General features: G+C 38.7%; 1 protein-coding gene across 1 annotated transcript in view; it reads right to left on the bottom strand.

Moving 5' to 3' along the window:
* Window positions 1-23908, bottom strand: part of Kcnq5 (potassium voltage-gated channel subfamily Q member 5) — a 544104-nt gene that overhangs the window by 86862 nt on the left and 433334 nt on the right. The window contains exons 4-5 of the mRNA XM_027928097.2: window positions 8478-8653; window positions 8091-8216 (exon numbers count right to left, since the gene is read on the bottom strand). Of these exons, the coding sequence (XP_027783898.1) occupies window positions 8091-8216; window positions 8478-8653 (302 nt within the window). The remainder of the gene's footprint in view (window positions 1-8090; window positions 8217-8477; window positions 8654-23908) is intronic.

The raw sequence follows: 23908 nt of genomic DNA on the forward strand, positions 1-23908 counted from the left end.
CATTTTCTTATTCTCCTCAAAAAATCTTTCAATGGTAATCTGTTGAATTAAGAAGAAATTCATCCTGGAAAGGGGCTGTAAGGGCGAGAGGGCATCAAATTCAAGTTGACAAGAGGCCTCTGGAGTGGAAGAGGTCATCTGTGGTCAGAGAGATGGAATTTGTCAAGTTAATCATATGTCACCAGAAGTGTCAGTATGGGACCCTTGATTTCTTTAAGAATGGGAAAAAAAGGGACAATTTTATTTTAGATTTCTAATTTTAAATATGTGGGAAAGATTTTAATCTGCTAAGTCTACTATACCTTTTGTTCAAAATATTTTTTATAACAGCTTATTAATAATTATCTACTGAAGGTGAAATTTCATGTTTTGGTTACAGCAAAAATGTTATCTTTCATGATTTGAAAGACCTAAAAAATAACACATCTGAGTTATTCTTCTTGGTTCAAGTGCTGACAGTGTAGCAGCCTAGGGTCCCGCTGGCTGGGTGAAGACTCTTCCTACCTTCTCCCTGTACTCTGGGCCCAGCTTTTGGGATGACCATATTTCAGAGTGCAGAAACCTGAAGAGCCAGCAGCTGATCCCCTGACCCCCTCAACTTCTTTTGTTCTGATGTCGCTAGGACAGAGAATTTCTTGGTTGACCGCACAGGGGCCTTTTGTCTCTAGGGTAGGCCTGGGAAGGATTTGGCAACAGGTGGAAGTTTGTCTCCTTCATGCCAAGGAGGGAGGTGGCGGGAGTTGCCTTTGTTTCTTGCCCAGAGAACGCATCACTTCACTTCTGTGGATGCAAAGGGGGCAACTGGGCTTCGCTGTGTGAACTGAGAGCACCAGACAAATTATGAAGTCTCTAAGGTGCACTTAGAATAAAAAGATGTGAATCTTCTCCAGGAATTCACAATGACCCATCTGGTTGATCTAGCTGCCAGCTTTCTAAGGCAAGGACCAGCTGCATTCAATAAAGCCATCTTTGGATTGAGCCCTGCATAGAGATGACCAATTTTTTTTTGTACTTTCAGGTGAAGCTTCCCTTGAAGTACCAGTAAGTCTCCTTGGGCCAGTACAGCTGCATTCTATTTCTTTTCTTTTCCTAGCACTGGAAAGGCCTTGCTAATGTCAATCAGTTGATCCTTCGCACATGAAGTGAGAAGCAGAAGCCTCTTGTGTGCTTATCCTAAACAATAAACCATTTCGGTCTTTCAGAAATCTCATGAATCTTTCCATTAATGATTACTTTCATGTAGGTTCAGAGTCAGAGGAAGGCCGGCCCATGTAAGTCCCTGAAGACCCTTCAGGACACTGGGGGAGATTCTGGAACAGTGGTTTGTTTCAGAGAAACTTGAGGCCACCTGTAAGCTCTTCAGGGGTTGGGGGGAGACCATACCTGGACTTTACAGTTGAATTAGATGATGAATCAGTTGACTTATCTTCTGGAAAAACTCTTCACAGACCTGCAAGATCATTTGTAGCTTGACATGGTATGATGAGTTTTATTGTATCTTATCATCTCTGTATGCAGCAGCTCCCACACCAAGTTCATTGGTGACTCCAACTCAGAAGGGCGGATGGTGATTATTAATTACAGTATACAGGTAACATAGTGATGTGGACTGCATGAACTTGTAGAGAAATGGTTGATTTTGAAAAACTGAAATCTAGTAATGAAGTACTATTATAACAAAAAAAAATCCCTTGAAATACCGGTTTCTTTAGGGATCCCACACTGACAAAGTAATAGAGTAAGTAATATATTTTCTTTGAAGATACCTTCATCACCCCTGTGTTAATTCCTTGCCACTTCTAAATGTGCATATAACTTAGGGTGCAAGAACTGAGCACAGTGGATAGTGGTAAATCCAATGCCTTCATTCATCTTGGAGTTAAATCCAGTGCCTCTGTTCATCTTGGATGAGCTCTGGGGATGCTTCATGACTGCATACAGGTTAGCTGGGTGGGAATGACAGGGACTGGGTGGGTTCAGGAAAGTAGAAGGAACTGAAAAATCAGTCATTTAATGGGTTCTCCCTGTACTAATACATTTTTGATAATTCCTGAGTCAAGGCATTTAATTCCCTTCCAAGATATAGCGTTAAAAGTGAATCACGATACAGTAAACTTTTACTCTATAAAGCAAATGAATGTCAAAGGAATGGACTGAACTATAGTGCAATTGAATTAATGTAAAATAAAATAAATGTTCTTATGAGAGATTCCTGGTGTTCTATGTAGGTGAGATGATTTTCTGATCTTATGTATTAATACATGATAATATAAAGAGAAGCTTTCTTTTTTTTAAATTTTTTATTTTTGGTTGTTCAAAACATTACATAGTTCTTGATATATCATATTTCACACTTTGATTCAAGTGGGTTATGAACTCCCATTTTTACCCTGTATACAAATTGCAGAATCACATCAGTTACACATCCATTGATTTACATATTGCCGTACTAGTGTCTGTTGTATTCTGCTGCCTTTCCTATCCTCTACTATCCCCCCTCCCCTCCCCTCCCCTCTTCTCTCTCTACCCCCTCTACTGTCATTCATTTCTCCCCCTTGTATTATTTTCCCCTTTAAGAGAAGCTTTCTTGATTGAAACTTCTGTGATGATTAATTGGCCACTTAGAAATTTGATTAAAGTACATCATCACAAACAGGTAAATATGTTAAATATATTATTTCAACTTAAAACCCACAATTGTATATTTATTTCCTAATATTCTTGATGAAAGGCATAGTTTGCAGTTGAACTTATGCTTCATTTTCTTTGCATAAACCTCACCCATAATAAATTGTTTTTCTTAATTTTAATGTTTTTTTTCATAAGTTGTATTTTTAGTGGACCATGAATACAGTGGAGATATCTGAGTTTAGAGTCCTAGCTATTTCAGGTTTCCCCCTGTGTAACTGTATGTTCACTTCTGGTTTCATATATATATATAATTTTGCATTTATTGAATTTTTCTAAGGCATTCTATTCCATTTTTAATAGGATCATCCATCTTTCTTTCTGTACCATATATCATCAGCTTATGCAACAATATGAACTTAAGCATGCCATTATATTTTAAAATATTTTGGAATGAACACCTTGAACTCTGCAAACATTCAGACAATGGTGAGAACAGAATCCTGTGGATATTGAATAGCACTTGGTATGCTACAAGCTTCAGTCAGTATGTTTCCTAGGAGGGAAATTATGGCTGGAAAGCCTTATTGAAGGGGAATAAAAGGGCATATTTGGGATGTCAAGTTGTTGAGTATACCATATTACATATAAAGCTTGCTTTGAGAAAGACTATAAGGATTTTGGCATGATTTTTGAAGCTAAATGTGGCTGATGAAAATTTTTCTATATACCTGAGATAATAATTTCAAGCACATAGACTCAAGTGGAATCTGTATGCAGATGTTGACTCAAGATCAGATTGACACTATCTGCTGCTGCATGCATCTTTCTTTTAAACCAATAACAGTATGATCATTACAAGAATAGCAGCAAACAGAAAGTAAAAAAAAAAAAAAAAAAAACTGGCCTTCAAGAACAAGTCATTACCAGAAAAAATTGCTTCAGGAAAACCCAATTGCAAGTTATTTTAGAATAAATTTAAAGCAAATCTAAAGGAGAAAAAAAATAACATCAGGAAAGGAGGAGATAATAATAGAAAATAACTTCAGGAAAATCCATTCTTAAATTATTCAGAATAAATCTGAAGCAATTAAGGAGGAAAATAACAGAAAATTACATTAAATGGAGCTCCACCTTGCAACCAGAAGATCCTCTTTTCCAGGAGAGGCCAGTGCCTCATCTAACAGCCACTTCCACTAGCTACTCCTGTCTGCCACGAGGCCCTTTTAGTTGCTCACTTCAGATCCCAGAACATTTTTTTCGTCACACTCTCCAATTCCCAAGCCCCTCTGTGCTTAAATGTTGAGTCTGCAACAAAGCCTATAGTTTTGTTTTGTTTCTTTTGTTATAAGGACTCTTCCATTGAACATCCGCAATAGTGCTGGTGTAGACCTGCAATAGCTGCCATCTTTGGGCACTTGCTACGTTCTTGGTAGAAAGCCCCTTTATCTGTTATCTAAATTAATCTATTAACTAGATGCATTCCTTCCCTATTATGGAGCTGTTTTCAGGGATCAAAGTTCTTTAAATTGTTATTTGCTATGAGCAGTGTTGATCACACCACAGTATCCCCCTAAAATTTGTTTTGGGGACAGTTCTCATAATCTTTTTTGGGGGGATTGAACACAGGGGCACTTGGCCACTGAGCCACATCCCCATCCCTATTTTGTATTTTTTTAGAGATAGGGTCCTACTGAGTTGCTTAGTGCCTCACTTTTGCTGAGGCTGGCTTTGAACTCATGATCCTCCTGCCTCCATGGAAGGAATTTACTATTTAATACTTGGAATTCACTGGCACAATGTGTCTGTAGAAAATGAAATATATTTTGGTAATTTATGTTGATACTTTGTACTCTTTTAATAAAGGGGACTTTTTTTCTTTCTTTTCTTGTTCTCCCTCCCACCACCCCCAAAGCCTAGTACTTAGAAATACTCCAACTCAGAATGTTTTCTTTAATTTTCCTATTTAATTTTTATACTTCCATAGTTATTAGGAGCTCATTACATGCAAACTAGACTTTTTTTTTTTTTTTGTATTGAGCATTGATCCCAAGAGTGCGTTACCACTGAATTACATGCCCAATACTTTTTGTTTGTTTATTTTTCATTTTAAGACAGGGTCTAACTAAGTTGTTGAGGGCTTGCTAAACTGCTGAGGTTGGCTTTGAACTTGTGATCCTCCTGTCTCAGCCTCCCGAGTTACTGGGATTACAGGTGTGAGCCACCATGCCTGGTCAATCTGGACGATTTTAATAAAAAATTATCCAGACAAACCTTTCATGAAAGTTTTTATTAATATATAACATATGGTATAATAGTCTAAATTTATTTCATTTAACACTGAGATCTAGTGTATATTCTTTTTACAATAAATAGAAATAATAAGTCTTCTTGCTTCTCTCTCTCTCTCTTTTTTTTTTTAGGCGTCAAACAATTTCATTAATGAGTCAGTATCAAAAAAATGCTGTGGACCAACAATTTTTTTTCCTTTGAAGCTTGATATATAAGAAAAATTTTACTCTCATATCAAATTTAGAGTTTTTAAATGGAAACATAATTAAGGCATTTAGAAACCTGTTAAGTATAGGTTAAATGTCAGTCAAAAGAGTACTACTGAAATGGAAATCATTGAAAATATGTTGCTTTCCCCTGAAAGTCACAGATTACGACCTTTGAAAACCTGTTATGTATGTTACTCTGGCAGAAGAAACTAGCTGATGACTAAGTAAGAGATATGTTAAGAGTTTCCTACACACTGTTTAATACACAATACAGTACTTCTTATTAGTAATAAGGAGAAAGGGAAGACTAATGGAAAAAGGGACAGAGAGCTGCCAGACTGAATTCCCCAATAACTGCAGACCAAGTAACAATCTAGCACTCAAAAAATGCTACTGGTGATTTATAAAAGAACCCTTCTTTGTTGGACCAAGTGGGAAAAGTGCACATGAATCCTTCAGTAATTGAAAGACATTAGAATTATCCAAGAGAAGCAAAAACTAAGCTTAAATTCAAGCCATTCCCTCAAAGGCTGGGAGGATACTGCTTTCCCTTCGCTAGCAAGAAAAGCCTCTGTTTTCTCAGTTTACATAGTTAATTCTACCACGAGCAACAGATTTTCATTTGCTCTCTACATATAAAAGAGTATTTTAAGAATGTCAGATGACTGCTCTCTTTTGCGTTTCCACTCTTTTCCTTTCAAAATGTCTATTATTGCTTGTGGGTCGGGAAGAGGAGTTGGAAACCAAATTATTAATGCAACAGAATGCTTTGTTACCAATGGCACAATCTTGTAGACATTTACACAGGTAATTTTAAGAAGTCATAATCTTTAGGTGAATGTATTTCTGACTTTTATTCATTTTATTGTTTCTATGCAACCCACAGATATGCCAAGTTCTGCTTAATTCAGCCCTGACAAATTTTCCTTGTTCCTGGTAGGAAGTTCTACATCTTGCTGTTGAACCTGTGATGAGTAGTGGCATAATGAACAATTGGTAACTTCAATCTGTCCTCCACAAAAAACGAAAAACAAAAACAAAAAATATTTTCATCTATGTTTGTGAAAATGATATATTTTTATTTTGCAACAATCTAGCACTCAAAAAATACTACTGATGCCGGGTGCAGTGGCACACACATGTAATCCCAGCAGCTCCAGAGGCTGAGACAGGAGGATCTAGAGTTCAAAGCCAGCTTCAGCAACAGTGAGGTGCTAACCAACTCAGTAAGACCCTGTCTCTAAATAAACAGAAAATAAGGCTGGGGATGTGGCTCAGTGGCTGAGTGCCCCTGAGTTCAATCCCTGGTACTAAAATAAATAAATATTTTATAAATCATCAATTTATTTATATTAATAAACCATCAATTTATTTATATTATATATAATATAAATAAATTGATGATTTATAAAAGAATCTTTCTTTGTTGGACCAAAGATAGTGGAAATTCTTTAGAAAATTATAAATGCTGTGTATTTCCATATAACTTCCCTTTGGGATGTCTTAAAATAATTAAATAAAAAGAAATGTAATTTATATATTGTATAAAGCACTCTTATGCCCTGTGAATTTCTTATTAGGGCACAAGTTCCAATGATTATTTTATAAATTCTTTACAATGTAGGTATTTTTTTTACTTCAAAGGATAACTATCCATTATTCAGTTATTTGATCCAGCTTATTGAATTCTGACTTTATGGGACTCTGCACCTTTCATGGTTTGAGCTATTTGCAATTCTGTAAGTTGTAGATAACAAATAGTAATGCAAAATAATTTTTGTCTATAGACAGAAATAAATTATGTCTAGTGGAGCTTCAACTGACTTCTTTCCAATATTATAGAAAAATCCAGGTTTGCTTCTATTTGTACATCATTTAAATTTTCCTGATCTTTAGATGCCTTTGTTCTTTGGATAGATATTTGAATTGGTGGTAATATCTTACTAATGATAATAACTTAATTAAAAAAATAAATTGAATACAATGATTAGCACTTGTTTATTTTTTATTTATATTATGATTTTACTTTTAGTTGTTTGAAAAATTATTTTTCAATAAAAATATAAAGGAAAAGTAGGATTTTGAATTTAAATTTTTGAAATCAAATGTATATTATTGCTGATTTCACAGGTGAATTACCAGCTTCTTTTTCTTTCTTTGTTTTTTTCTGTGATCTATTTTACTCTTTTAACTTTCATTCATCTATCATTTATTTATTTATTTTTTCTGGATATTTTATTTTATTTATTTATTTTAAAAATTTATATATGACAGCAAATGCATTACAATTCTTATTACACATATAGAGCACAATTTTTTATATATCTGGTTGTATACAAAGTATATTCACACCAATTCATGTCTTCATACATGTACTTTGGATAATAACGTCCATCACATCCGCCATCATTTCTACCATTTACTTTTTTAACTCCAAATAAGTGTTTTGATGAGTGGACGATCGATGCAACAAATTACAATATAAATCTGTGCTCCCCAAGGTTAAAATGCACAAACAAGCCTGTCAATTTTTAACCACCATTGAAAAAATGATATATTTTAATTTTGGCAACAACTTAATCCTCAAGAAACATTGATGATTCAGCTACTTGGGAGGCTGAGGCAGGAGGATCACAAGCTCAAAGCCAGACTTAGAAAGCTAGTGAGATCTTGTATCAAAATAAAAAATAAAAGTAGCACTGGGGATGTAGCTCAGTGGTGCTGTGCCTCTGGGTTCAATCCCAGTATTGGAAAAAAATAGTAATAATTTACGAGAGAACTTAACTTTGTTGCATCAGAGACCTGGAAGCTCTCAAGACAATTATAAGTAATATATATTTTTCACATGCCTCTCTTTCAGAGGTTTATATTTTGATTGAAACCACTCATAGAAGTCATTACATTGTTTTTAAAAGTAACATTTCATGATATCCAATAAGTAAAAACAGTTTTTTTACTTACTGTGCCCCACCAGAGAGCATCTGCATATGTAGAAAACTCCTTATTTGCATCCTTTTCCACCAGATAGACAAGGAAAGATGAAAATATAAGAACCAAAAATCCTATGTACCAAGCTGTGATTAATTCCTAAATATAAAAGGAATGAAAGATTTTTAGAAGCAAAAAACTGAAAAAAGGGGGAAAATCTACGCATAATTTCACTTACTTTACTACTTTTTAGATACTTATTCTATTCTTTAAATAATCCATTACCTACCATGTCCCTAAATTGCTTTAACTATCTTTGAAATGACTAAGTTTGCTTGTGATAGGTTTATTAAATATTATTATAGTTATCAATAAAGTGGTTCAAAAATTTTGTTCTAAAACCCAGAAAACAAATCTTACCTTGCTGTGTGCATAAACTACCGAACCTAGTAATTTCCAAGTGCCTCCTCTCCGGTCCATGCGCACCATACGGAGGATCTGTAGGAAACGGAGACTTCTGAGTGCAGACGTGGCGAAAATATTACCCTGAGTTTTTGCTGAAACAACTGCTATTGAAGCAATAAGAACAATGGTATCTGAAAGAAAAGGTTGAGACAGCCATCAGTTGCATGACTAAGAATTTTTATTTCTCAAAACATTATTTCTAAAAGGTTCACTTGGGCCTGTTTGAGGCACAAATAGATAAACAGATCTCGAACTCTAGCCTTTCCTAGAGCTACTTGGTTTTCCCCTAGTGGTTGAGAGTGACAGGACTCATCTAATGCTAAGTTCTGACTTTTGGTCACCTTGAGCTTTACCCATGCAATTTTGAACTACATACTTTGTAACCTCTAGTGAACTGAACAATGGCTTTCAGGCAGTTCAGTGTTTCCACACTGACTGTGGGGCAGTCTTCCAAAATACTTCTGAGCTCATTAGCATTCATGTCTGCAGAAAGAAGCTCCTGCCTCAGCCCCTATCATATTCACCTCTCCCTGGTTCATGTGGTAGAGGCAAGACAACCAATCCAGGTGTAAAATGCTGCTTGCTTGGTGTAATGTTTATTTTCTTGCCAAACACTTTGTATCTCTTTTATGTCCCAAATTCCTAATGTTGTGAAGTCTGCAGTTTTGCATATTGTTAAACAAAGGCCTCCACTAAGCTGAATACTCGAGGCTTCTCTATACAGTATTCTTTATACCTGGTCTGTCAGTGCGTGAAAGTCTGGTGCACAAATTGAATAATATTACATTTGTTACAATAAAGTATGTAATTATAAACAAACGGTATTTCCTGGGAATGGACGTTCAATGTTTGACATGTTGACATTTGGCTTAAAAATATCTGCCCTTTTGTAAGCAAAAAGGAGACAAAGAACAGCTAATGAAAGCATAGAAAAGATAAAAGAGGACTTAACCACTCCATGAGTAAATATCTTGAGTGATGAGAAATAGATTTAGAAGTGGCAAAATGAAGTGGAGATGAATGATCACCTGTGGCTATTTTAATTCCTTAGCTTGACCTTAACATCTTCAAACAAAATTTCTTTCCTGTTTCAAGTGAGTTGTGCATTACTGTACTTCCACTCACCAAAGAACCAGTTCCACTTCAAAGGTGTTGCATTTGTCATGTTTTCATGATTCTCAGGATTGGCTATTGTGTAAATGTGTATAATTCATTCAGCTCATACTTTTCCCTCCACTCAGAAAGATCTGGTCTCTTGGAGCCAATTGTCAACATCTTCTGAACTGTATGGGTACCCCCTTTTTGGGCCAGTGCATGAAGAAAGGGGGTCTGAGATTGACAGTGTATGCATCAGTCAAAGGGATTTTCCCAGTCAGATCGAAACTCTATGTAACTTTGTGGATAGGTGCCAGAGAACCCCAAAGGCATCCTTGAGTTCCTGTTCTAGGCAACTGTTGGAAATAATAAGGAACTAAATGGATTGTAACAGACACTGAGAACATATTTTCAGTGAATAAAATTCAGTTTCTTGTTTGCTAATGACATGATCCTATATGTAGAAGACTCGAAAAACCTCCACCAGCCGACTTTTAGAACTGACAAATTCAGCAAAGTTGCAGGACACAAGATATTATGGGTTAGATATGCAATGTTCCCCCAAAACCTCATGTGAGACAAGAATTTTCAGAGGTGAAAAAATCAAATTATGATAAGAATAATCTAATCAGTGGTTTAATCAAATCATATGGATTAACTGGGTGGTAATTGTGGGCAGATAGTGTGGGGCTGGTGGAGGTTGGGTACTGGGGGTGTGACTTTTGAGTTTATATTTTGCCCCTGGTGAGCAGAGCCCTCTCTCTGCTTCCTGGTTGCCATGTTTTGAGCTGTTTTCCTCTGCCATGCCCTTCTTCTATGTGTTCTGCCTCATCTTAGGACCAGAGCAATGGAGTTGACCTTCTGTGGACTGAACCTCTGAAACCATGAGCCAAAACAAAATTTTCCTCCTTCTTCCTTTACATTGTTCTTGTTAGGTCTTTTGATCACAATGATGCAAAAACTGACTAAAACACAAGAGCAACATACCACAAAAAAAAAAAAAAAACAAAACAAAAAAAAAAAAAAAATCAACAGCATTTCTATACTTCAATAATGAATCTGCTGAGAAAGAAATCAGGAAAATTTATTTCAATTCACAATAATTTCAACAAACAAACAATCAAACAAACAAACTTGGGAATCTAACTAAGGAGTTGCAAGACCTCTACAATGAAAACTAAAGAACATGAAGAAAGAAACTGACAAAATTTAGCAAAGGACTCCCAACTACTTGCCCACGGAGGTCTTGCAATGCCTTAGCAGGATCAGCAGCATCAGCACTGGTGCAGAATTCCTGGACACCACTCCCACAAAGGACACTCAGCCGCTACCCACATGCAGGAACTCTGGCTGCCACTCCTTTGTGGACCCCCATCTACCAACGTGGAGCCCCCCTGGTCACCTCCATCTTGGGACTCAGCAGCTACTGCTGTAGTCCCCTACTCACAGTAGCCTGCCTGCACCTGGGGACATCACAGGCTCTGAAGAAAGCTGATAGCCACAAGACTGCATGCCATAGAGAGCTCATCTTTGAGTGCACTGCACGGTGCCATCGCCCAGCTCCCCCCACCCGATCTGACACCCCATAGTTGAAAACAGCTGCCTTCATCTTGATTCACCTCCATCACCATCTTTAGTATGTGCAATTACCAGTTTGGAATACTGGACAGCCAGGTACCCATAGTTTTCTAATCACCTCCAATCCCCAGCAGCCGCTAACTCAGCGGAGTGACTGCCCAATACAAAATAGTCCTCCATGACAGGTGCACAGCCACCAGAGTACAATACACAAGACCCCCGGAGAGAAATGTTCCTGATTAGGAAAGGGAGAGAGTGAGGGAGATACACTTTAGAGACTAATTTAGAGGGCAGGAACTGTTAGGTCTACAGGTGAGATGAGGAGATAAGACCTGGCTCCCACATCACAGGAGGAGACCCCAAAGGAGATCCTTGAGGTGCAGTCTCCGAATGGGACCAGCGGGTGCCATACTCCACTTCCAAGTGCTCTGCACCCAAGACCAACCCTCACACCCTGGTAACCCCCACCATGCAGAGGGTGGAGATAACAACTAAGAACAAACAACCCCGCCATTGGATGAGAAGGGAAGCAAGAAAGACACTGATCTTCAACCAAGACAATCCTTGTTTCTTCCTTTGAGTTTTTTTCTTTCTTTCCCCTCTTTATTCTTCTGCCTTCACATCCCCAACATAAGTGAAACCAAGTACTTTGCATGAATTAGGATATTGAGGAGAGAGACGATTGAATAGTATATTACAGTTGTGTTGTATATTATTTTTTTCTGTCTCCAATTTTTACTATTTTAACTTTTCTTAATATATATATTTTTTTGTCTTATGTACTCTACTGTCTTCCCTATTTACTTGTCTACACCAAATTGCTACCTCTCTATTCTCCTGCTACTAAACTTATTCTTTAGATTTCTCTAACACACTTCCCAAAATATAATAACTCTATATCCTCATCTCATACATCCTCAGTATATCTTCCTACCCCTCACCACTGGTTTTTTTGTCCACCATCAGAAACTGTAAACCCTTTTACAAACCTACTGATTATATTGTAGATAATAATTGAATTCACCAATCCTGTATATTGTTACCAAACTGTAAACATCTTAATAACAACTATTTGTTTTTAGGTGGTATTTTGTTTACATTGGGATCTGTTAACATTGTCCTTCACCTCAAAGGAGAAGTACTGGAACCCCACAAGGGCACTAGAAGCCTATACGGTAAAAACAGTAACACCTCAGATCTACAGAGCGAGAAAGGAAGACATACAAGCAGCATGAAAAGACAAGGGAAGAAAGTGCCCCAAACAAATCAAGATACCACTTTATTGGAATCCATGGCCAGCACAGCAGATGAAATGACAGAGAAGGAGTTCAGAATGTACATAATTAAAATGTTCTGTGAATTAAAGGATGATATAAGAAAGCAAATACAGGCAGCAAAAATCATTTAGACAAATACATAAGCAAATACAGGAAGCAAAAGATTACTTCAATGGGGAGATAGAGATTCTAAAGAAAAACCAAACAGAAATCTTTGAAATTAAAGAAACAATAAACCAAATTAAAAGTTCAATTGAAAGCATCACCAACAGAGTAGACCACTTGGAAGAAGGGATCTCAGACAATGAAAACAAAATATGTAATCTTGAAAAAAATGTAGACCACACAGTGAAAATGGTAAGAAACCATCAGCAGAATATTCAAGAAATATGGGATAGCATAAAAAGACAAAATTTAAGAGTTTTTGGGATAGAGGAAGGCATAGAGTTCCAAACCAAAGGAATGAACAATCTATTCAACAAAATAATATCAGAAAATCTTCCAAACATGAAGGATGAATTGGAAAACCAAATTCAAGAGGCTTACAGGACACCAAATGTACAAAATCACAATAGATCCACACCAAGGCACATAATACTGAAAATGCCTAACATACAGAATAAGGAGAGAATATTAAAAGCCACTAGAGAAAAGAATCAGATTACATATTGGGGGAAGCCAATTAGGTTGTGTGCAGATTTTTCAACCCAGACCCTGAAAGCTAGAAGATCCTGGAATAATATATATCAAGCTCTGAAAGAAAATGGATGCCAACCAAGAATTTTGTATCCAGCAAAATTAAGCTTTAGATTTGATGATGAAACAAAAATCTTCCATAATAAACAAAAGTTAAAAGAATTTACAGCTAGAAAACCTGCACTATAGAACATTCTTGGCAAAATATTCTATGAAGAGGAAATGAAAAACAAAACAATGAAAATCAGCAGAGGGAGGTATTACACTAAAGGAAAAGCTAATCAAAGGAGAAACCAACTCAAGTTAAATAACAAAAATAAGCAAAAATGTCTGGGAATACAAATCATGTCTCAATAATAACCATGGCCTAAACTCACCAATCAAAAGACATAGGCTAGCTGATTAGATCTAAAAACAAATAAGCAAGCAAACAAACAAATAAACAAAAAAACACAAAAAACACCCAACAATATGCTGCCTCCAAAAGACTAATCTCATAGGAAAAGACATCCACAGACTAAAGGTGAAAGGTTGGGAAAAATCATACCACTCACATGGGCTGTGGAAGCAAGCAGAACTTTCCATCCTTGTATCAAATACAATAGACTTTAAGCTAAAATTAATCAAAAGGGATAAAGAAGGTAGTTTCATACTGCTCAAGGAAACCATACACCAACAAGACATAACAATTATAAATATATATGCCCCAAACAATGAAGCATCTATGTTCATAAAACAAACTCTTCTCAAGTTCAAGAATCAAATTGACCACAACACAATAATTATGGATGACTTTAAAACGCCTCTTTCACCACTGGATAGATTGTTCAAACAAAAGCTGAACAAAGAGACTATAAAAATCAATAATACAATCAAAAACTTAGACTTAACTGACATATATAGAATATTTCATCCTTCAACAAGCGAATACAGAGCAGGCCCAGTGGCCTGCTGAGGGGCAGAGCCGCCCCACACCCCCCGCGCCTGCCAGGTAGGGGATCTGTGACCACCGACAGAAAAGGCCCAGTGGCCCGGGGCGGGACAGAGCTTCCAATCACTCCTGCAAGGTAGGCAGGCCTGCGACCCACCGGCAGAAGAGGAGCAGCGGCCTGCTGAGAGGCAGAGCCGCCCCCTCCCCCTGCACCAGCAAGGTAGAGGGAACTGTGACCACGCACAGAGCAGGCCCAGCGGCCTGCTGAGGGGCAGAGCCGCCCCCCACCCCCCGCGCCTGCCAGGTAGGTGAAACGGTGACCACCAACAGAAAAGGCCCAGTGGCCCAAGGCGGGACAGAGCTTCCAATCACTCCTGCAAGGTAGGCGGGCCTGCGACCCACCGGCAGAAGAGGAGCAGCAGCCTGCTGAGAGGCTGAGCCGCCCCCTCCCCCTGCGCCGGCAAAGTAGAGGGAACTGTGACCACGCACAGAGCAGGCCCAGCGGCCTGCTGAGGGGCAGAGCCGCCCCACACCCCCTGCGCCTGCCAGGTAGGGGATCTGTGACCACCGACAGAAAAGGCCCAGTGGCCCGGGGCGGGACAGAGCTTCCAATCACTCCTGCAAGGTAGGCAGGCCTGCGACCCACCGGCAGAAGAGGAGCAGCGGCCTGCTGAGAGGCAGAGCCGCCCCCTCCCCCTGCACCAGCAAGGTAGAGGGAACTGTGACCACGCACAGAGCAGGCCCAGCGGCCTGCTGAGGGGCAGAGCCGCCCCCCACCCCCCGCGCCTGCCAGGTAGGTGAAACGGTGACCACCAACAGAAAAGGCCCAGTGGCCCAAGGCGGGACAGAGCTTCCAATCACTCCTGCAAGGTAGGCGGGCCTGCGACCCACTGGCAGAAGAGGAGCAGCAGCCTGCTGAGAGGCTGAGCCGCCCCCTCCCCCTGCGCCGGCAAAGTAGAGGGAACTGTGACCACGCACAGAGCAGGCCCAGCGGCCTGCTGAGGGGCAGAGCCGCCCCACACCCCCCGCGCCTGCCAGGTAGGGGAACTGTGACCACCAACAGAAAAGGCCCAGTGGCCCGCGCCAGGACAGAGCTTCCAATCACTCCTGCAAGGTAGGCGGGCCTGCGACCCAACGGCAGAAGAGGAGCAGCGGCCTGCTGAGAGGCTGAGCCGCCCCCTCCCCCTGCACCAGCAAGGTAGAGGGAACTGTGACCACGCACAGAGCAGGCCCAGCGGCCTGCTGAGGGGCAGAGCTGCCCCCCATCCCCCGCGCCAGCCAGGTAAGTGGAAAGGTGACCACCGACAGAAAAGGCCCAGTGGCACGCGGCGGGACAGAGCTTCCAATCACTCCTGCAAGGTAGGCGGGCCTGTGACCCACCGGCAGAAGAGGAGCAGTGGCCTGCTGAGAGGCAGAGCCGCCCCCTCCCCCTGCGCCGGCAAGGTAGAGGGAAGTGTGACCACCCACAGAACAGGCCCAGCGGCCTGCTGAGGGGCAGAGCCGCCCCCCACCCCCCGCGCCTGCCAGGTAGACAGAACTGTGACCACCGACAGAAAAGGCCCAGTGGCCCGCGGAGGGGCAGAGCTTCCAATCACTCCTGCAAGGTAGGCGGGCCTGCGACCCACCGGCAGAAGAGGAGCAGCGGCCTGCTGAGAGGCAGAGCCTCCCCCTCCCCCCCGCTCCTGCAAGGTAGTCGGAACTGTGACCACCATCAGAACAGGCCAGACCTGCAACCGAGAGACAGAACAGGCCCAGTGGCCTGAGGAAGGGTAGAGCCGCCCCCGCCCCCGCGCCTGCAAGGTAGGCAGAACTGCGACCACCGACAGAACAAGCCTAGCGGCCCGCAGAGGGACAGAGCCGCCGCCTGCGCCTGCAAGGTCGGCGGACCTGCTACCGACTGGCAGAGCAGGCCCAGCGGCCTCCCGGCGTGGTAGGCACATTGCCCCAATTGGAGGAGGGGCAGAGCCGCCGCCCGCGCCTGCGAGGGAGACTTTGCAACTATACAAGACCAATATAAATATATAGGGGGAAAATTCAATAGCACAACAGTTTCACCAAATAGAAAGGAACGCGAACAGTATGAAGAGACAAGGAAAGAAAGGACCACAAGCAATGCAGGTCAACTCAACGTTAGAAGAGGTAATAGCTGCAGCAGATGGAATGTCAGATAAAGAATTCAGGATATACATGCTTCAGATGATCTGGAGTCTCAAGGAAGACATCAGACAGCAAAATCAGACAATGAAAGACCACTTCAACAATGAATTACATAAACAAATCCAAGAAGCAAAAGATCAACTATACAGGGAAATAGAGGTTATAAAAAACAAACAAACAGAAATCCTAGAAATGCAGGAAGCAATAAGCCAACTTAAAAACTCAATTGAGAATACTACCAGCAGAGTAGAACACTTAGAAGACAGAACATCAGACAATGAAGATAAAGTATTTCAACTTGAAAAGAACATAGACAGCTCAGCAAGACTGTTAAGAAACCATGAGCAGAACATCCAAGAAATATGGGATAACATCAAGAGACCAAATTTAAGAGTCATTGGGATACAGGAGGGGACAGAGTTTCAAACCAAAGGAATGAGCAACCTATTCAATGAAATAATACGAGAAAACTTCCCAGACTTGAAGAATGAGACAGAACCCCAAATCCTAGAAGCCTACAGGACGCCGAATGTGCAAAATCATAAGAGACCCACACCTAGACACATTATAATGAAGATGCCCAACATACAGAATAAGGAGAGAATTTTAAAAGCTACAAGAGAAAGGAAGCAGATCACATTTAGGGGTAAGCCAATCAGGATAACAGCTGATCTTTCAACACAGACTCTGAAAGCTAGAAGATCCTGGAATAACATATTTCAAACACTGAAAGAAAATGGGTTCCAACCAAGAATTGTGTTTCCAGCGAAATTAAGCTTCAGGATGGAAGATGAAATTAAAACCTTCCACGATAAACAAAAGTTAAAAGAATTTGCAGCTAGAAAACCATCTCTTCAAAACATCCTTGGCAAAATATTACAGGAAGAGGAAATGGAAAATAACAATGAAAACCAACAGTGGGAGATAGGACACTAAAGGGGGGAAAATAATCAAAGAGGAAAACAAACCATGTTTAGTAACATAAATAAAAAAATATGGCTGGAACAACAACCCATATCTCAATAATAACCCTAAATGTTAATGGCTTAAACTCACCAATCAAGAGACACAGGCTAGTAGAATGGATCACAAAACAAGACCCAACAATATGCTGCCTACAGGAGACGCATTTGATAGGAAAAGACATACATAGGCTGAAGGTGAAAGGTTGGGAAAAATCATATCACTCATATGGACTTCGGAAACAAGCAGGAGTATCCATACTCATATCAAATAAAATAGATTTCAAGCCAAAGTTAATCAAAAGGGATAAAGAGGGACACTACATACTGCTCAAGGGAACCATACACCAACAAGACATAACAATCATAAATATATATGCCCCAAACAATGGTGCAGCTATGTTCATCAAACAAACTCTTCTCAAGTTCAAGAGTCTAATAGACCACCATACCATAATCATGGGAGACTTCAACACACCTCTCTCACCACTGGACAGATCTTCCAAACAAAAGTTGAATAAGGAATCTATAGAACTCAATAACACAATTAATAACCTAGACTTAATTGACATATATAGAATATACCACCCAACATCAAGCAGTTACACTTTTTTCTCAGCAGCACATGGATCCTTCTCAAAAATAGATCATATATTATGTCACAGGGAAACTCTTAGACAATATAAAGGAGTAGAGATAATACCATGCATCCTATCTGATCATAATGGAATGGAACTGAAAATCAACAATAAAAGAAGGAAGGAAAAAGAATACATCACTTGGAGAATGAACAATAGGTTACTGAATGATCAATGGGTTATAGAAGACATCAAGGAGGAAATTAAAAAATTCTTAGAGATTAATGAAAACACAGACACAACATATCGGAATCTATGGGACACATTGAAAGCAGTTGTAAGAGGAAAATTCATTGCTTGGAGTTCATTCCTTAAAAAAAGAAAAAAACAACAAATAAATGATCTCATACTTCATCTCAAAATCCTAGAAAAAGAAGAGCAAAACAACAGCAAAAGAAGTAGAAGGCAAGAAACAATTAAAATCAGAGCTGAAATTAATGAAATCGAAACAAAAGAAACAATTGAAAAAATTGACAAAACTAAAAGTTGGTTCTTTGAAAAAATAAACAAAATCGACAGACCCTTAGCCATGCTAGCGAAGAGAAGAAGAGAGAGAACTCAAATTACTAACATACGGGATGAAAGAGGCAATATCACAACAGACACTTCAGAAATACAGAAGATAATCAAAAATTATTTTGAATCCTTATACTCCAATAAATTAGAAGATAGTGAAGGCATAGATAAATTTCTTAAGTCATATGATCTGCCCAGATTGAGTCAGGAGGATATAGACAACCTAAACAGACCAATATCAATTGAGGAAATAGAAGAAACCATCAAAAGACTACCAACTAAGAAAAGCCCAGGACTGGATGGGTATACAGCAGAGTTTTACAAAACCTTTAAAGAGGAACTAATATCAATACTTTTCAAGCTACTTCGGGAAATAGAAAAAGAGGGAGAACTTCCAAATTCATTCTACGAGGCCAACATCACCCTGATACCTAAACCAGACAAAGACACTTCAAAGAAAGAAAACTACAGACCAATATCTCTAATGAACCTAGATGCAAAAATCCTCAATAAAATTCTGGCCACTCGGATACAAAGGCACATCAAAAAAATTGTGCACCATGATCAAGTAGGATTCATCCCTGGGATGCAAGGCTGGTTCAATATAAGGAAATCAATAAATGTTATTCACCACATCAATAGACTTAAAAATAAGAACCATATGATCATCTCGATAGATGCGGAAAAAGCATTCGACAAAGTACAGCATCCCTTTATGTTCAAAACTCTAGAAAAACTAGGGATAACAGGAACATACCTCAATATTGTAAAAGCAATCTATGCTAAGCCTCAGGCTAGCATCATTCTGAATGGAGAAAAATTGAAGGCATTCCCTCTAAAATCTGGAACAAGACAGGGATGCCCTCTCTCACCACTTCTGTTCAACATAGTTCTCGAAACACTGGCCAGAGCAATTAGACAGACGAAAGAAATTAAAGGCATCAAAATAGGAAAAGAAGAACTTAAATTATCATTATTTGCAGATGACATGATTCTATACCTAGCAGACCCAAAAGGGTCTACAAAGAAACTATTAGAGCTAATAAATGAATTCAGCAAAGTGGCAGGATACAAAATCAACACGCATAAATCAAAGGCATTCCTGTATATCAGCGACAAATCCTCTGAAATGGAAATGAGGACAACCACTCCATTCACAATATCTTCAAAAAAAAATAAAATACTTGGGAATCAACCTAACAAAAGAGGTGAAAGACTTATATAATGAAAACTACAGAACCCTAAAGAGAGAAATAGAAGAAGATCTTAGAAGATGGAAAAATATACCCTGTTCATGGATAGGCAGAACTAATATTATCAAAATGGCGATATTACCAAAAGTTCTCTATAGGTTTAATGCAATGCCAATCAAAATCCCAACGGCATTTCTTGTAGAAATAGAGAAAGCAATCATGAAATTCATATGGAAAAATAAAAGACCCAGAATAGCAAAAACAATGCTAAGCAGGAAGTGTGAATCAGGCGGTATAGCGATACCAGACTTCAAACTATACTACAGAGCAATAGTAACAAAAACAGCATGGTACTGGTACCAAAACAGGCGGGTGGACCAATGGTACAGAATAGAGGACACAGAAACCAATCCACAAAACTACAACTACCTTATATTTGATAAAGGGGCTAAAAGCATGCAGTGGAGGAAGGATAGCATCTTCAACAAATGGTGCTGGGAAAACTGCAAATCCATATGCAACAAAATGAAACTGAATCCCTTTCTCTCGCCATGCACAAAAGTTAATTCAAAATGGATCAAGGAGCTTGATATCAAATCAGAGACACGCCGTCTGATAGAAGAAAAAGTTGGCTACGATCTACATACTGTGGGGTTGGGCTCCAAATTCCTCAATAGGACACCCATAGCACAAAAGTTAATAACTAGAATCAACAAATGGGACTTACTCAAACTAAAAAGTTTTTTCTCAGCAAAAGATACAATAAGAGAGGTAAATAGAGAGCCTACATCCTGGGAACAAATCTTTACTCCTCACACTTCAGATAGAGCCCTAATATCCAGAGTATACAAAGAACTCAAAAAATTAGACAATAAGAGAACAAACAACCCAATCAACAAATGGGCCAAGGACCTGAACAGACACTTCTCAGAGGAGGACATACAATCAATCAACAAGTACATGAAAAAATGCTCACCATCTCTAGCAGTCAGAGAAATGCAAATCAAAACCACCCTAAGATACCATCTCACTCCAGTTAGATTGGCAGCCATTATGAAGTCAAACAACAACAAGTGCTGGCGAGGATGTGGGGAAAAGGGTACACTTGTACATTGCTGGTGGGACTGCAAATTGGTGCAGCCAATTTGGAAAGCAGTATGGAGATTTCTTGGAAAGCTGGGAATGGAGCCACCATTTGACCCAGCTATTCCCCTTCTCGGTCTATTCCCTAAAGACCTAAAAAGAGCATGCTACAGGGACACTGCTACATCGATGTTCATAGCAGCACAATTCACAATAGCTAGACTGTGGAACCAACCTAGATGCCCTTCAATGGATGAATGGATAAAAAAAATGTGGCATTTATACACAATGGAGTATTACTCTGCATTAAAAAATGACAAAATCATAGAATTTACAGGGAAATGGATGGCATTAGAGCAGATTATGCTAAGTGAAGCTAGCCAATCCCTAAAAAACAAATGCCAAATGTCTTCTTTGATATAAGGAGAGTAACTAAGAACAGAGTAGGGTCGAAGAGCATGAGAAGAAGATTAACATTAAGCAGGGATGAGAGGTGGGAGGGAAAGGGAGAGAGAAGGGAAAATGCATGGAAATGGAAGGAGACCCTCAGAGTTATACAAAAGTACATACAAGAGGAAGTGAGGGGAAGGGGAAAAATAATACAAGGGGGACAAATGAATGTCAGTAGAGGGGGCAGAGAGAGAAGAGGGGAGGGGAGGGGAGGGGAGGGGGTATAGTAGAGGATAGGAAAGGCAGCAGAATACAACAGACACTAGTATGGCAATATGTAAATCAATGGATGTGCAACTGATGTGATTCTGCAATCTGTATATGGGGTAAAAATGGGAGCTCATAACCCACTTGAATCAAATTGTGAAATATGATATATCAAGAACTATGTAATGTTTTGAACAGCCAACAATAAAAAATTAAAAAAAAAACAAAAAAAAACAAGCGAATACACTTTCTTCTCAGCAGCACATGGATCCTTCTCTAAAACAGATCATATATTATTCCATAAACCAACTCTTAACAAATACAAAAGAGTAGAGATATTACCCTGCATTCTATCAGATCACAATGAAATGAAATTAGAAATCAATGATAAAATAAAAAATAAAAACTACTCCAACACCTGGATACTAAATAATATACTACTGAATGAACAATAGGTTGCAGAAGACATCAAGGAGGATATTAAAAAATTCTTAGAGGTAAATGAGAACACTGATATAATGTATCGAAATCTCTTGGACACTATGAAGATAGTACTAAGAAGAAAGTTCATTGCATGGAGTTCGTTCCTTAAAAGAAGAAAAAGTCAACAAATAAATTACTTAACATTACATCATCTCAAATCCCTAGAAAAAGAAGAACAAATCAACATCAAAAGCAGTAGAAGACAGGAAATAATTAAAATCAAAGCCGAAATCAATGAAATTGAAACAAAAGAAACCATTGAAAAAATTGACAAAACAAGAAGTTGTTTTTTCAAAAAAAATAAATAAAATTGACAAACCTTTAGCCATGCTAATAAAAAGAAGGAGGGGGAAAACAGATTACTAATGTACATGATGAAAAAGTAAATATCATGACAGACACTATGGAAATACAGAAGATAATTAGAAATGATTTGAAAACTTGTACTCCAATAAACTAGAGCATATTGAAGGCACTGACAAATTTCTAGAGGCATATGATGACCAAATTGAATCAGGATGATATACACAATTTAAACAGATCAATTTCAAGCAAGGAAATAGAAGTTGCTATTAGAAACCTACCAACCAAGAAAAGCCCAGGACCAGATGAATACACAGCTGAGTTCAACAAGACCTTTAAAGAAGAACTAATACCTATACTCTACAAATTATTTCATGAAATGGAAAAAGAGGGAGCACTTCCAAACTCATTCTATGAGGGCAATATCACCCTGATTCCAAAACCAGGCACATACACATCAAAGAAAGAAAACTTCAGACCAATATCTCTAATGAACATAGATGCAAAACTTTTCAATAAAATTCTGGCAAATTGAATACAAAAACATATCAAAAAGATAGTGCACCATGTTCAAGTGGGGTTCATTCCACAGATGCAAGTCTGGTTCAACATATGGAAATCAATAAATGTAATTTATTACATCAATAGACTTGAAGATAAGAATCATATAATCATCTCAATAGATGCAAAAAAAAAAAAAAGCATTTGACAAAATACAGCACCCATACGTGTTCAAAACACTAGAAAAACTAAGAATAACACAAACATATATCAACATCATAAAAACTATCTATGTTAAGCCCCAGGCCAGCATCATTCTAAAAGGAGAAAAAGTGAAAGCATTCCCTCTAAAAACTGGAACAAGTCAGCGATGCCCTCTTTCAACACTTCTATTTAACATAGTTCTTGAAAAACTGGCCAGAGCATTTAGATGAAAGAAACCAAAGGGATATGGATAGGAAAAGAAGAACCCAAATTAGCATTATTTGCCAATGATATGATTCTATACCTAGAAGACCCAAAAAATTCCACCAGAAAACTTCTAGAATTAGTAAATGAATTCATCAAAGTAGCAGGATACAAAATCAACACCCATAAATCAAAGGCATTTCTGTATATCAGTGAAAAATCCTCTAAAAGGGAAATGAGGAAAACTATCCCATTTACAATAGCCTCAAAAAACCAAAACAAAAAAAACCAAAAAAAAAAAAAAAAACCCAAAACAAACAAACTTGGGAATCAACTTAATGAAAGAGGTGAAAGACCTCTACAATGAAAACTACAGAACACTAAAGAAATAAATTAAAGAAGACCTTAGAAGACAGAAAGATCTTCCTTGTTCTTGGATAGGCAGAATTAATATTGTCAAAATGAGCATACTACCAAAAGCACTATACAGATTTAATGCAATTTCAGTCAAAATCCCAATGACATTCCTCATAGAAATAGAAAAAGCAGTCATGAAATTCATTTAGAAAAATAAGACCCAGAATAACTAAAACCCAATCTTTAGCAAGAAGAGTAAAGCAGGTGGCATCACTATACCAGACCTTAAACTACACTACAGAGCAATAGTAACAAAAACAGCATAGTATTGGCACCAAAATAGATTGGTAGACCTATAGTACAGAATAGAGAACACAGAGACTAACCCACATAATTACAGTTATCTTATATTAAACAAAGGTGCCAAAAACATACATAGGAGAAAAGATAGCCTCTTCAACAAATGGTGCTGGGAAATCCATATGCAACAAAATGAAATAAAACCCCTATCTCTCACCCTATCTCTCAACTCAAAGAGGATCAAGCACCTA

This window comes from Marmota flaviventris, chromosome 6 (genome assembly GCF_047511675.1).
Source record: "Marmota flaviventris isolate mMarFla1 chromosome 6, mMarFla1.hap1, whole genome shotgun sequence".
In the NCBI taxonomy this organism is placed as follows: domain Eukaryota; kingdom Metazoa; phylum Chordata; class Mammalia; order Rodentia; family Sciuridae; genus Marmota; species Marmota flaviventris.